Source organism: Gavia stellata, chromosome 29 (genome assembly GCF_030936135.1).
Source record: "Gavia stellata isolate bGavSte3 chromosome 29, bGavSte3.hap2, whole genome shotgun sequence".
Lineage (NCBI taxonomy): Eukaryota > Metazoa > Chordata > Aves > Gaviiformes > Gaviidae > Gavia > Gavia stellata.
This window is the reverse complement of record NC_082622.1, coordinates 2,273,733-2,286,008: the sequence shown is the minus strand read 5'-3', so window position 1 is coordinate 2,286,008 and position 12,276 is coordinate 2,273,733. Positions and strand designations below refer to the sequence as shown.

The 12,276-nt window shown below is 45.1% G+C and overlaps 1 protein-coding gene across 1 annotated transcript in view; it reads right to left on the bottom strand.

Moving 5' to 3' along the window:
• CSMD2 (CUB and Sushi multiple domains 2) overlaps positions 1-12,276 on the bottom strand; it is a 304,852-nt gene that overhangs the window by 84,849 nt on the left and 207,727 nt on the right. Inside the window, exons 23-27 of the mRNA XM_059830635.1 lie at positions 11,407-11,563; positions 10,829-11,020; positions 9,354-9,480; positions 3,320-3,522; positions 1,236-1,427 (exon numbers count right to left, since the gene is read on the bottom strand). Of these exons, the coding sequence (XP_059686618.1) occupies positions 1,236-1,427; positions 3,320-3,522; positions 9,354-9,480; positions 10,829-11,020; positions 11,407-11,563 (871 nt within the window). The remainder of the gene's footprint in view (positions 1-1,235; positions 1,428-3,319; positions 3,523-9,353; positions 9,481-10,828; positions 11,021-11,406; positions 11,564-12,276) is intronic.

Sequence of the window (12,276 nt, the reverse complement as noted above, 5' to 3'; positions counted from 1 at the left end):
ATTGTTTCAGCTGAGGTTCCAGTTCAGCCCACATTGTTTAGGGACTGCAGAAGTTGTACAATAAAGATGTGAAAATACATTTGAAATGCTGAATACAAACACAAAACCCAAGCCCTAAATTAAACCCTGTTTTCCAATTCAGCTCTAACTAGGCAGCCCGTTATGCAGTTACTATAAACCCCATACTATTTGGCCACTGATTATTCCTCCAAATCCTTTGTCACCGAATAGAGGGAAGGAGCAAGACATTGCTTTCAGCTTTTTCACAGAGCTTATGACTCCTGAAACAAGACTGCCAGACTTCTGTTCAACAAGGACCCAACACAATATCTCCAAGTCAAATTGCAGACGACCCATGGGAATTCATCTCACACCAAGATTAAGGCATCGGCTGCATCTCTCTGGGAAGGACTGAGAGCCCAGCTTCTGGTGTGAAAGAAAACGCAACAGGAGAATGACGAGATGGGCATAACATGCAACAATATGATTTAGTTACAGCTCCGGAAAGACTAAAAGGACTGTCTGTATCAGGCTGAAAGGGTGCCACACTAGATCATCAAGATAGTCATTCAGAAACCAAGTCATCCTGCAGGAAGCATAAATCCTGGGCATGCTGTAGAAGTTTCCTAGCTGGCATTAAATCAGATGTTAGAAACAGAATCAACTGATTTTTCTTGCTTGGGATAACAGTGCATAAACAGGAATGAAGGTTACAGGATAAGTAATTTGTGGCTAGCATTTAATTGGCCAGCAAATTTGAGGTTTATTGCTCTTATGTGCTTAGCATGACTATTTCTGTCTGTTATGGACATATTAAAAAGAATAACTTTTATGAGCTTCTTTTATTACTTTATGAGCTCAAAGAAAATGTCAGATAGTTTTTTCTCCTGACAGAATTTGCTGTCTCCTCATGCAGAAATTATTCACCCATGACCCCAATCCTCTCTACCAACCTGAGTTTTAAAGCCGCCTTGAATTTTGACTTGTCAGGTTAAGTATCATCACTTACATCGCAGTATGTCCTATGAGTTTCCAGCATGAACTAGATTCTCATTGTCCCAGACACTTTGGAGATAAACCTAAAAGGTAGTTCTATGAGACAGCTACCAGAGACATACATACCTTGTCATACACCTCTTCAAACCAGGTGGGACTCACCCCCTTCAGATACAGAAGCCTTGCAATGAAACAGGGCAGGGAATCAGTGGAATGGGAGGATGGACATGTGTTCATACCTATGCAGGAGGGAGGGTCTGGTTGCCAGAAAAATCTGTTCTCAATCTGCACACAAGTGATTTTGGCCTCCCCTTGCAAAGCGTATCCTGGGTTACACTGGAAGACGATGGAGTCACCCGCCTCTTTGCTGTCACCACTCCGGCTCCCGTTCTGGGGAATTCCTGGGTCATTGCAGGAGGTGGCAGTAGAAACTGGAGAGTATTAAAAATATATATTTAATATATATATATTTATATTTAATACAGGCTTACAGCACTGACTGTACTTAGACTCTGCCCTTAAACAGATATCCAAGCAATGACTTCATTCTTCATCTCTCCTCCAGTACCCCTTGAAGCTGCCACATACACAAAAACTGGCTTTTACTTTGCACTGAGCATCTGCCACTCCAGCTGGTAAAGGCTCTGGGGAATGGCAAGTTCAAGTGCACTACACAGAGTGCAAGTTTGATGTATAATTGTGCACATGCATGTTTACTTAATAAGTCCAGACATCCACTGATCTTACATGGCATTTTTATAGAATTCTGTGTCAGACACATGCTGCAAAATAAACTAATCCACTAGCACTTTTCACTTCCCCTGAGTGGCAGAGCAATTTAGCCTTTAGCCCTGTGAAGCATCAAGCCTGACCTTTTAGAAACACACGTGTTTCCCTCCCAGTCTCACTGCTGCGTCCCTTTGAGGTACGAGATGACCCCTCAGCTTCTTCTCAGCTGGGGGCAGGCAGCACAGCTTCACTGCTGACTGAGCTCAAGGTCTGTCAACACTACAACAACTTAACAGTATGGGAAGTCCTGGAGTAATAGAAGTTCTGCAAGCTTATATAGATCATTAAAGTTCACAAGATCCAAAACTGTATACTTCTGAGCTTAGGTCTGACTACTTCGTCACACCTTGTGAACAAAGGCTTTGAGCAGAAGCATTCAATAAAGACCAGCTCCGTATCAGGCAGCGGAGCAGAGCTTATTTCCTGCTAAGTTGATCAGAGTCTATTACACCTAGCCAGTTTAGAGAAAGCTCTTCTTAAAAGAGCCAGAGGAAATCCCTCTCCCTCTTTCTGTGCAACTGAAGATAAGCAAGTCAGCAGCCCAGTCTGGTCCTTCCTGGCAGGCTGAGACACAAGTCTGGCAAAGAAAGGGGATGGCAGAGCTGTGCTGGCTGACACAAAGCTCACCCTCTGTCTTGGTCACCCCAGAAGGTTTGTACCCAGCACACACTCTTCCCAAAGAGCTGGCCTGCTCTCCCGGCCATGCCAGGCACCCCAAACAGAAACCTACGGCCAAAAACTTGGGAGAGGCAAAATAAGCTCTGATGCTTAGATGTGTCTGTGTCCCAGGAAGGTCATATCGTCATTCACCCAACAGCTTCCCTGTTTACTGCCATCTCCAAAATGGGTATCTGCTGGTTGGTTACTGGACATGTCAGCGAAGGCCTGCAGCCTGGAAACCTGTCTGTGAATCTTGAAATGTATTACCCTAACATAATTGAAATTAATGTGTTTGCAAGGCTGAGTCTTAGGTAACGGCTGCCAGGACTTCGGCAATGACAGATTGCAGTTGCATTACACGTAGTGCTGCTGCTAGCAATGACATCCCTACAGCCGATAGAGCTTTTTGTGATCTGCATCTCAGGGGATCCAATTTGAGGGATTTTAAATAGACCTGGTTTTCGGAGACCACTGACCAACTGCTCTCAGAATGCCTGGGGGAAGTTGCCTGCGTACTGGTGTCTCTAAGGGACCCGTGGGAACGTGGTGGAAAGTATCTGTAATGCCTCCTTGCGTGTTCCACAATGTACTGCCCTACATCTTGCTGCCAAGTTCACCACTGTGAAGGTGACTGTAGCAGAGGTGAGCGCAGAATTTCCCTGCATTGCAAGGACAAAATAGAAGAGCTTTTCTCTATTTGCAGAGACTGCACCCAAATACAGTAGAGCACAAATGGCTGCAAGACCGCACAGTTCCTGCTATCGCGCTCACTACAATGCCGTTTGCTCACCATCAGTAGTTTGTAGACAGACCTGAAATCACTTATCAGCAAAGCCAGGTTTGGATAATACTGAGGAAACAATGGAAACCCTACCTGAAAACTGCACAGCAAAGCCCTGCTTGCTTGTGAAGAAATCAGTGTTGAACTGAAGGATGACAGAGTTGAAGGTACTGTGGACATCGCTGGGTAAGCCGGACCCGCTCATCTCCTTGAGGAGTATGCCATTCTCCACCGGACCGTCCCAGATCCTCAGCACATCATGGAACTCCTCGGTGTGGAAAACCATAAAATGGAGCCTGTGTGGCAAAGTGAACTGGAAGTCAGACCACAAACTCAGCTCTGCTTTTTTTCCTGAAGGGATTAGGAATGTGATTGGTACCAACCTAAGGTAGCTTGGCCCACAAGGAATGTGTTCTCTCCCCGTTATTTGCAACTCAGCTTGGACAAAGTACTTCAGCCCTCTACCAAACTTCGTCTGTCTATAAACCCCAAGATCTCTTAGTCGCATGCCTCCCTAATAAAACACATCCATAAACAAAAAACAACTGAGTCATGGACACTAATGTTTTCTGAAAAGTCAGGTCCTTTCTGCTGTTCTCTTCTGAGCAAACAAAATTACTAATCTCTCCTAAAAATCTTGAGGAACAAGGTAAAGGTCCAAAAGCCCATCATGGGCAGTGGAAATGTCCCTAGCCAGAATATCACAGTTGGTTTTACACCAAAGGTGCTCAGACAGGTCAACGAGTAGCTGTCACACAGACAAAAGGCTCAGTCAAGGACATGCAGGAAACCTGCAGCAGGGAGGGACAGGGGCTGCAAAGGAGAGGATGGGGGTTTGTCCGTAGTTTCACCGAGCTCTATAACAGATAAACGCAGAAGTATTGAGATACTTATTCTAAAAAGGGAACTAGCAGAAAATGTGCTGGGTTCCCTTCAGACAGCTTACATACATTCATCCAATTCACACATTGTCCCTATGCTGCACACAGCAACAACCTTGGCTGTCCTTTTGCTTTTTTTTGGTGTCCTGCAAGGCACAGCTTATTGTCAAGAGCCAGCATCTACTGATAAAATGCATTGATTTTTGTTACCTGCACTCAGATGAAAGAATTTGCTCCTGGCACCAAACTAATCTTGTGTATCGGGGCGGGGAAAAGAAAGGAAACAACCAACACCACTCTTAATTAAAACAGTATCATGCTGGAAAACAAACCCTTCCCAGGGTGTTAACGGCCCCGGAGGTTAATAAAAAGGGGCAGAAAAGGGTGTGCGGGAGGGTGGCGGGGGGTACAAATTCTGAATGCTGGATTGCAGCGCCTCTGAGGGCTTTGACATGTTTTACAAAGTTCTGGATATTGCAAAACTGTATCTAGATCAGCTAACAGAATAACTTCAGCAAGGAATAAAGAAAAAGTGAGGTAGCATGAGCCAGCTCTCCAAAATCCACAATAGGATGGGAAGGGAGAGAAAGCAGCAGTTAAGAAACTGGCAGCTGGCAATGAAGTCACACCGGGCTCATGATGAGGTATTTATTATGATGCTCTGAATGCAGATTTTATTTCCTTACTCTGTGTATTTTACAGTTTTGTCTGCCCTGGAGAGAGGGCTGCAAGGCCTTCAGCGTATGCAGCAAGCGTCCTTAGTCCTGAACTGCCGGCAGCAATACTCCTCGGAGCTCAGCTCTTCTGCTTTTGAACTGCAACAGGGCTATGCCTGTTTGGCACCTCCACCGAAAATTCCCCAGGGAAAGCCCAAGATGCTGGCAGGAGTCATGACGGTGAGGAAATTCGCTCCAGAGCCTGCACCAGCGATGGACCTAAGGGGATGGGAGAAGGCCAGAAGTGCCCTCCGTGCCCAGGAGAGGGGCAGGACAAACCTGGTCCCAACACCAACCCCTGGTGGGACGCTCCTCCCCTCCCACCCTGGGCTGGGGGGCATCACCGTCACACCGCACTTCTCCCCAGCAAACCAGCCTCTGTTGTGGAAGGATGCGAAGCAGACGGATCCAGGCTTTGCAAAGAGCTTTGGGATCTTCCAAGATCAGAAGTACCAACTAAGCGTAAGATCCTGCCTGTTACACCCAAGGGAGTTACCAACTAAAGGCTGCGGTTTTGGGGGTCAGCCCCTGTCACTCCTGCACTTCGAACGCCCACTGAAGAGAAGGCATTTAACTGCCTCTTCCATTGCCACTTTATCACTGGGGGAAACACCACCGGACACAATGAAATCAGGCTAACGCAGGGGTAACTCCAGGCACGCCGCTGCGAAACGGGGACAGAGCTCTATAAACTCTACAGAGAAAAATCTGCAAAAAATAAAGGAAGCAGGTACTGTGCTTAAAACCCTGACAGCCCACGGAGGAAAACAAGGAAGCATTCGCTTGGCTGCTTTCCAATTTATCCAGGGCAAACATAAATAAGGTAGGACCATAAAAGGGAAAAAAACCAACCCACTGCAATGTACTCAGCAACAAAATGATGTCCACAGAATCCGACAGAAACCAAAAGAGCTGAATCATAAATCTACCTAGCAGAGACCTTGAGCAAAGAGAAAAAAAGCTAGACTCGAGGAAAATAAGAATGGATCATAGCAGAGCTGTTCTCCACAGGTGCATTGCCCTGATTATGTTTGCTCTCAGGCTAACTGGTTCTAGTTAGCGAAAACTGCCAGAGAAAACTCATTGCTGAAGACCTCGGAAACGGGGAGACGCTGGCAGAGACTGCCCTGGGGCGGGGGGACACCCTGGACCTGCCACCGCCGGGGAGAGAGAGAGCTGCCCACCGGCTCCCCGTGGGACCAAGGCTGCCTACAGCAACTCACCTCCCTCATTTATTTTTCAGAAACAACTTGCAGGCAAGGCTTCACCACGAGGAGAAAGCCTTAGCATGATAAGCAGATGACACAGCGGCAAGGCACAGGTTGTCCAATGCCAGTTGGTTCAGGAGTCTATTGGGATAGCTGATCTTACTGAGAAAACTGGTGTGCTCTGGAGCAAATCAATCTATTCAATAGGCACATCTGTAACCAAACAGCATGATTTTTCTATCAGCTTGATTCTATTCCCAGCAGGGCTTCATTTAAGACAAGACAGAGACACTGGTTTAGCAGACAATGGAGAGGAAGAGAGTTTTATTCTTGCACTCTGACAATCCCAATTACATGCATGAAAATGCAGCAAAAAGCAAATTAGGAATTGTGGCTATATATATATATATGATAGAGGGAAAGTTCTCCCAGCTTAGCAAGGAGCAGAGAGGAGGAGAGACCAGCTCTGCACTGACAATCTGCATAATCTTCGGTGAGCCATTTAGCCCCAGCTCTTCAGAGAGCACCCCCACATCTCGACTGACCAACCTTGGGGCATTTCCCATCCAAGCTCCGGCCGCCCCAACTTGGCTCTGCTGTGCACGAGGCTGGGCTCCCACCCGGAGCTGGCTTCCGCAGCTGAACGCAGCTTGACACGCTGGTGATGCCCACAGAGCTTGCACCCAAGCCGCAGGTCTTTCACACCAACAGCAGTTTGCAGGGCTGCCTCCCTCTAGCCCAGAGAGGGTTCCCAAACTGAAAAGCTGTTAAATGTTACGTCCCTAGAAATCTCCAAGGAAGCAAACTGGAACATTCCAATATTCTCACTCATATTTCTAGATGAGACTGTGAAAAATGGAACCTGTCAATACAGCACCATCCATTAAACTGGGATTAGCAATATCATTGAACTCTCTTACGACACAGAGATCACCGCTATACAATAAAACGCAACTGCCACCTCTAACTGTGTCTTCACTGCTCTCAGCCGTGCAAGCAGTACTCAAAGGCAAGTTTCACTCATTTTCCAGTACACCCTCCCACCTCTTCTTTCTCTCCCCAGAGTCTCACAGATAAGCCAAGTCATTTTAGTTGTAATTTTATGTGCGTGTGCACGCGTGTGTTTGCACACGCACAAAATTAATCCTCTCTCAAAGTGCAACCCTTCAACTTTCATGGCAATGATGTACAGACTAATTTTTCTATCCTTCTCTCCTTCCTCTTCTTCCCCTCGTTCTGTGCAGATACAGCTTTATTCAAAAAGCTTTGGTGATTAATTTTAATGTAAGTTATAAATGAGAGCTTTATACAATTGTATCATGCGTGAAGAGGATTATTTTTCCAATGGATTACCATAAAAATGAAGTTGCTGAAAATGTGCTCTCAACTACCCAGAGATCATCTGTTCTGTTTGAGCTGCCAAATAAAGGAACAGAAGAAAGGAGCTTTCATCTCTGATGAAAGGAAAGGTCACAAGGTGTATTACCGTACTACTGCCTGGCATCATTTCATTTCAGTCTTGGCCCCCTCCAAGCCTCTGGCTGATCCTGCTCGTCTGAGTACTCTTACAGAAGCAGATCGGGATTACATGAGTAAAGTTCACTTGCTGAAGCAGTCTCTGGATACAGTGGTCTCTTCTACTTTTGGGGGGGGTGCAGGGAGAAGAGGGGGTCTCATGTCTACTTTGTCCTGTAAAAGTCTTTAGATTCTTCAGAAGCTATTATAGGAGAATGAAAAAGAGAGGCGACTTCAACTGGAAGTTGCCTGTGCAGGAATTAAGCTGCACTGGCTATGCTCTTTCTCCTGTGTTCATACCAGAAACCATTCATTATTGAACCATACTGAAGAGCAGAGCTAATGGAGGGAATTTCTGCATTAAGTAAAAATGAAAATACTGGACCAAATCTATCTCCAGCATAAAACCATCGACTAAAAGCACCATAGAGCTCAACACGATAGATAATGAGTGCTGATGCAGCAAGGAAGCTACGGTGAAGGTAACAGGGCACTGACAATGAAGGAGTGCAGGACTGGAACCGCAACAGGTCAGCACAGAAATGGGGCTGACACAACAGCTAACAAGCACTAGAAATTACAATGGGAAATGATGGGAGAAGAGGATCAGTGTTGAACAGACCTTACAATCTACATTGCTCCCTCTCAAGTCCCATCACTTCGCAAAAACTTTACTTGCCAACATACTTCAGTTTTCTGTTGAAGATGGCTTTAGCTGGACTGAAACACGTAGGTACGCACAGCGCAGCAGCAAAATGGCTTGGCAGGGCTTGGGGAAACTTCAGCGCAGGAACAGTGGGTAAGCCGCAGGGATCACAGATGAAGTACCACAGAGCAGAAAACTGCCTGGATTCTGCTGGTGACTGCACTAACTTCATGAGCCAAATGTTCTCAATACCACGCTTACCTAACAGCCAAATTCACATAACTTATAAATTACGTTTCAAACTGCCATTTTCCAACAGGAAAGTGTCAACAGAACAGTAAGAGAAGTCAGAGGAGCAGGAGGACAAAACAGTCTTGGTCTCTGTACAGACCAGATGTTTAGAAACCATCTTGAGTCTCTCCTTCGGGAGGATAATTACATTGTATGGCTTCTATTTATTATTAAAACAATAAATGCAATTAGAAGATGAACACTAAGCGCTGTGGTCTCAGTTTTCCAGCTGTCCACTCACATCTGGGGACCGTCACACCCGACCGTTCATTCTCACGAATGTAACGTGACAGAGCTCATCCCTTTCAGTTAATTTACTCTGGCAGCACGAATGGGAGATGAACCAAACCCATAATCGCCTTCCATTTATCCTTTCCTGGGATGTGATCTTCCAAGCAATTTTATATATACGTCCTCATTTTGGGATTATGTCACATGGACACATGTTAAACATTGTTGGGAAATTCAACACTAATCTGGTGGGAAAGGTTTGTTTCCAAATACATCCCATTAAAGAAAGGGGTGAAAAGCGCTTACATTGTACATGCCCGTAGAAGCTCTTGGATGTTATTTTAATACAGTAATACCACAGGCAGCAATAGCAAATAATCTGGCTTCACCACCCGCGGCACAATAGCTGTTACTGGCACAGGCCATGCAGGGCTAAAAAGCTTAAGAGAAAGGAGTAGTAGTGATGCCGCTTCTGTCCAACCCAGCAAGGAGATAAACCAGCCTTTGTTCCTTCAGTTGGGACCCCTCAAAGGGACAGGGCATTCTCACTACTTGCCTTACAGAATTATTGATCTACCTCTGGAAAAATAAGCTGTACATGGAAAGAAAACCAGGCTACAATAACCCGGCCCAACTCACCCTATCGTGCAACCAGCTTCTGCCTCTATTGTCCAAATACAATTCAGATTATGATCGTAGGGTGTTGGGTAGCCGGGAGAGAGTATCCGTCCTGATGACTCTCCTTTGATAGTACCCCCACACTCAGCTGAAACAAACATATGGGTTAGTGAGAAGATTCATGACATATTACGGTTCTTACTTGGCAACAATGCAAACCTCATCCTACGAATACAACAGGGAGTATTTCTTGCCATTCAAAGAGGTTCTTAAAGCCTACAAAACAAAGATAAAGGGAGTCATTTAATTCAGCTAAAAGACTGAGTTATCAGAATGACTCTGCACTTCCGTGCACATTCCTAACACCTGACACGCTGTCAAAGCTTCCCTCCACCTTTTTGACTTGGTGGTGAATAAAGGCAGAGCCTGCCAGCATCCTGCTCTACCTGATTCACACATGTGGGGGGATAGAGCTCAATTCTGCTGCCTGTATCTGCAAAAAGTCTTAACGACTCATCAGTGTGATAAAATGAAGAAGTCAACATACATATGTATCTGCTAAATGAACCTCAAAAGAACATGAGGATTTTGAATACATTTTCATAATGTATCCATTAAAATTCTGTACGTTTCCACATGCTCACACAGACACAACCATTCATATGTAGTATACGTAGAGCAAATAGGGTAAAGTTTAAAAAGATGCATAAATCACAGAAATTTGTTTTTTTACCTCGGTAATCAAGGCTAAAATTCATCAGAGAGTTACCACATAAGGAACGGTCCTAACTCGTGGGAGAATACAGAGTGCCAATGTCTGAGCACATCACTTATAACCACGAAAGCAGCTTTCTGGTTGTTGAGATCTCTCAGAGGACTAAGTCTGTAAGAACTTCACCACACTGGCTAATTATGAAGTTGTCAAGTAACAGACCAACAGCACTTCATTTAGATACACAAAGCTAAATATCAGAATTTTCCAAGCAAGAAGATAACCACCTGGAGAGCTACAGGTAAAAGGGAACTCAGGACTTGGCTAAGAAAAGACTGAGGGAATTAAAATGTCTGAGGATCTGGAATCAGGTGTCATGTAGCTCTCAAATAAACATGACTTTGAACTGTCGAACGCCTGGACACACGTTGATGTCTGCCATTATCACAAAGTGCCACTCTGTTTAACACACTCAAGTGAAAGGACAAGGACTGGAAAAGCAGTAGTCTCCTTACAGTGAAGCAAGGAACCTTGTCAAATCTGTGCTCAGAGCACAGTGTTTCATGTTAAGACTGCTTGCAGAAGTTTTGCAGAGACCAGTGCTCTCAATCTGAAGATGCCTTACACAGTATCCTTATCGCAGTCTTTATTAATGTAGATGGGTGCAATCAATATCAGAGTTTATGTTGTATTTATTAGCAAAGGAGGAAGAAAGGGCACTCAGTGTGATGCCCACAAGCAAAGCACTTGTAAGAGGATGTTTTAAAAGCAAGAGTTGTCTCACCTACACAGGTTGGCAGGGGTTGATCCCAAGCTCTCCGCTCCCCCGTCAAGCAGACCAGCAGCCTGCTGCCTCGCAGGGTATAGCCAGGGTCACAGCTGAAGGATACAGAGCTGCCGGCGAAGTGTCCCTCGTCGTGGACCTTGTAGCCGAACTGTGGGATGCCAGGGTCCTCGCATTTAATGAGTTCAAAACCTGGAGCGGGAGAAGCAGCATCTGTTTTCATCAGATATTTAACAGCCAGGAGATATTAACACAAGATCACACTAATAATTTCTTCTTAAAATCATTTGCTGGAGAGAAAAAACACCATATTGAAAATTAGTATTTTTTTAATTAATATTTGAACAAGAGCCCAGAAATCTGGTATCTCAGCTTCGATCCAAAGTTTCTCTATCACCACTGCCTCATTCACAGCAGAAAAAGTTTGCCGGCATAATCATCCCCCCCACTCCAATTCCACTTTAGACTACAAGATCTTTATGGAAAGGACTGTTTCCTCTGGTCATGCGACTGTAACACGAAAATACACAATTACACCTCAGATTCCCACCTCGCAAGCGTACGGGCCTAAGACTTACTAGAAAACTGCAACTCAAAGCCTTTACTAGTGTTCTCGTTGTTGGTGATAAACTCAAGCCACATGCTGCTGGAAGTGCTGTTTATGCTGGTGCCGAGCATTTCGGAGCGGCTAAAGGAGCCCAGCAGGCGAGCAGAGCTATTGCTGCCATCGTAGACCTGGGAGGAACAAGAAACACACAGAGGAAAACATACTTTATTTGCTACTTCAGGGACCAAATCATCTGAGAGTTCCTTTGAAGCCAGTGAAATTATCCCAACGAAGAGTCTGACTTGACGAGACTTCACGATGCTGCTCGTCTGAGGAGCAGGATTCACATCCTGGAGGATCCGCATCCTTCTCCCTACATCGGAGCTTATGCTGCACTCAGGGCTGTGTTTTTCTGAACTAAGCTGTCTCTCCAAAGGTGCAGCACAGCTCCTGGGGAAAACATTTTCTCCCTACTGCGACTCATAGATGTGCCCTGCTATTATTTAAGATAAACACAAACGGGTTTTTTTCTTTCTTTTAGACAGCATGATTCTCTATGAGGATAAAGAGCAACTTCTCGCTAGTGGAGATTGATAGTAACTTTCCTCAGGAGCAGATGAGAAGTTGATGACAAACCTGTTGAGAGAACATAATTTCTTTCACAACGAGTATATTCTTTGCACTTGCTGGCAATCTCTTTCTCTTTCCAGTCATTTGTGAGCTGAAAATATGTGGATTACACCTATCTTGCAGTGCAGAAGTATGGCACTTAAATAAGGACAGAGGCGTTCTCTGGGAAGATGGCTTAGCACAGCAGCACACATCTTGTAATATTAATGCCTCCTACAAACCCATTTCTTTGTTGTTAATAGAAACTCAACCTGGATTTGTCTCCTTCTGT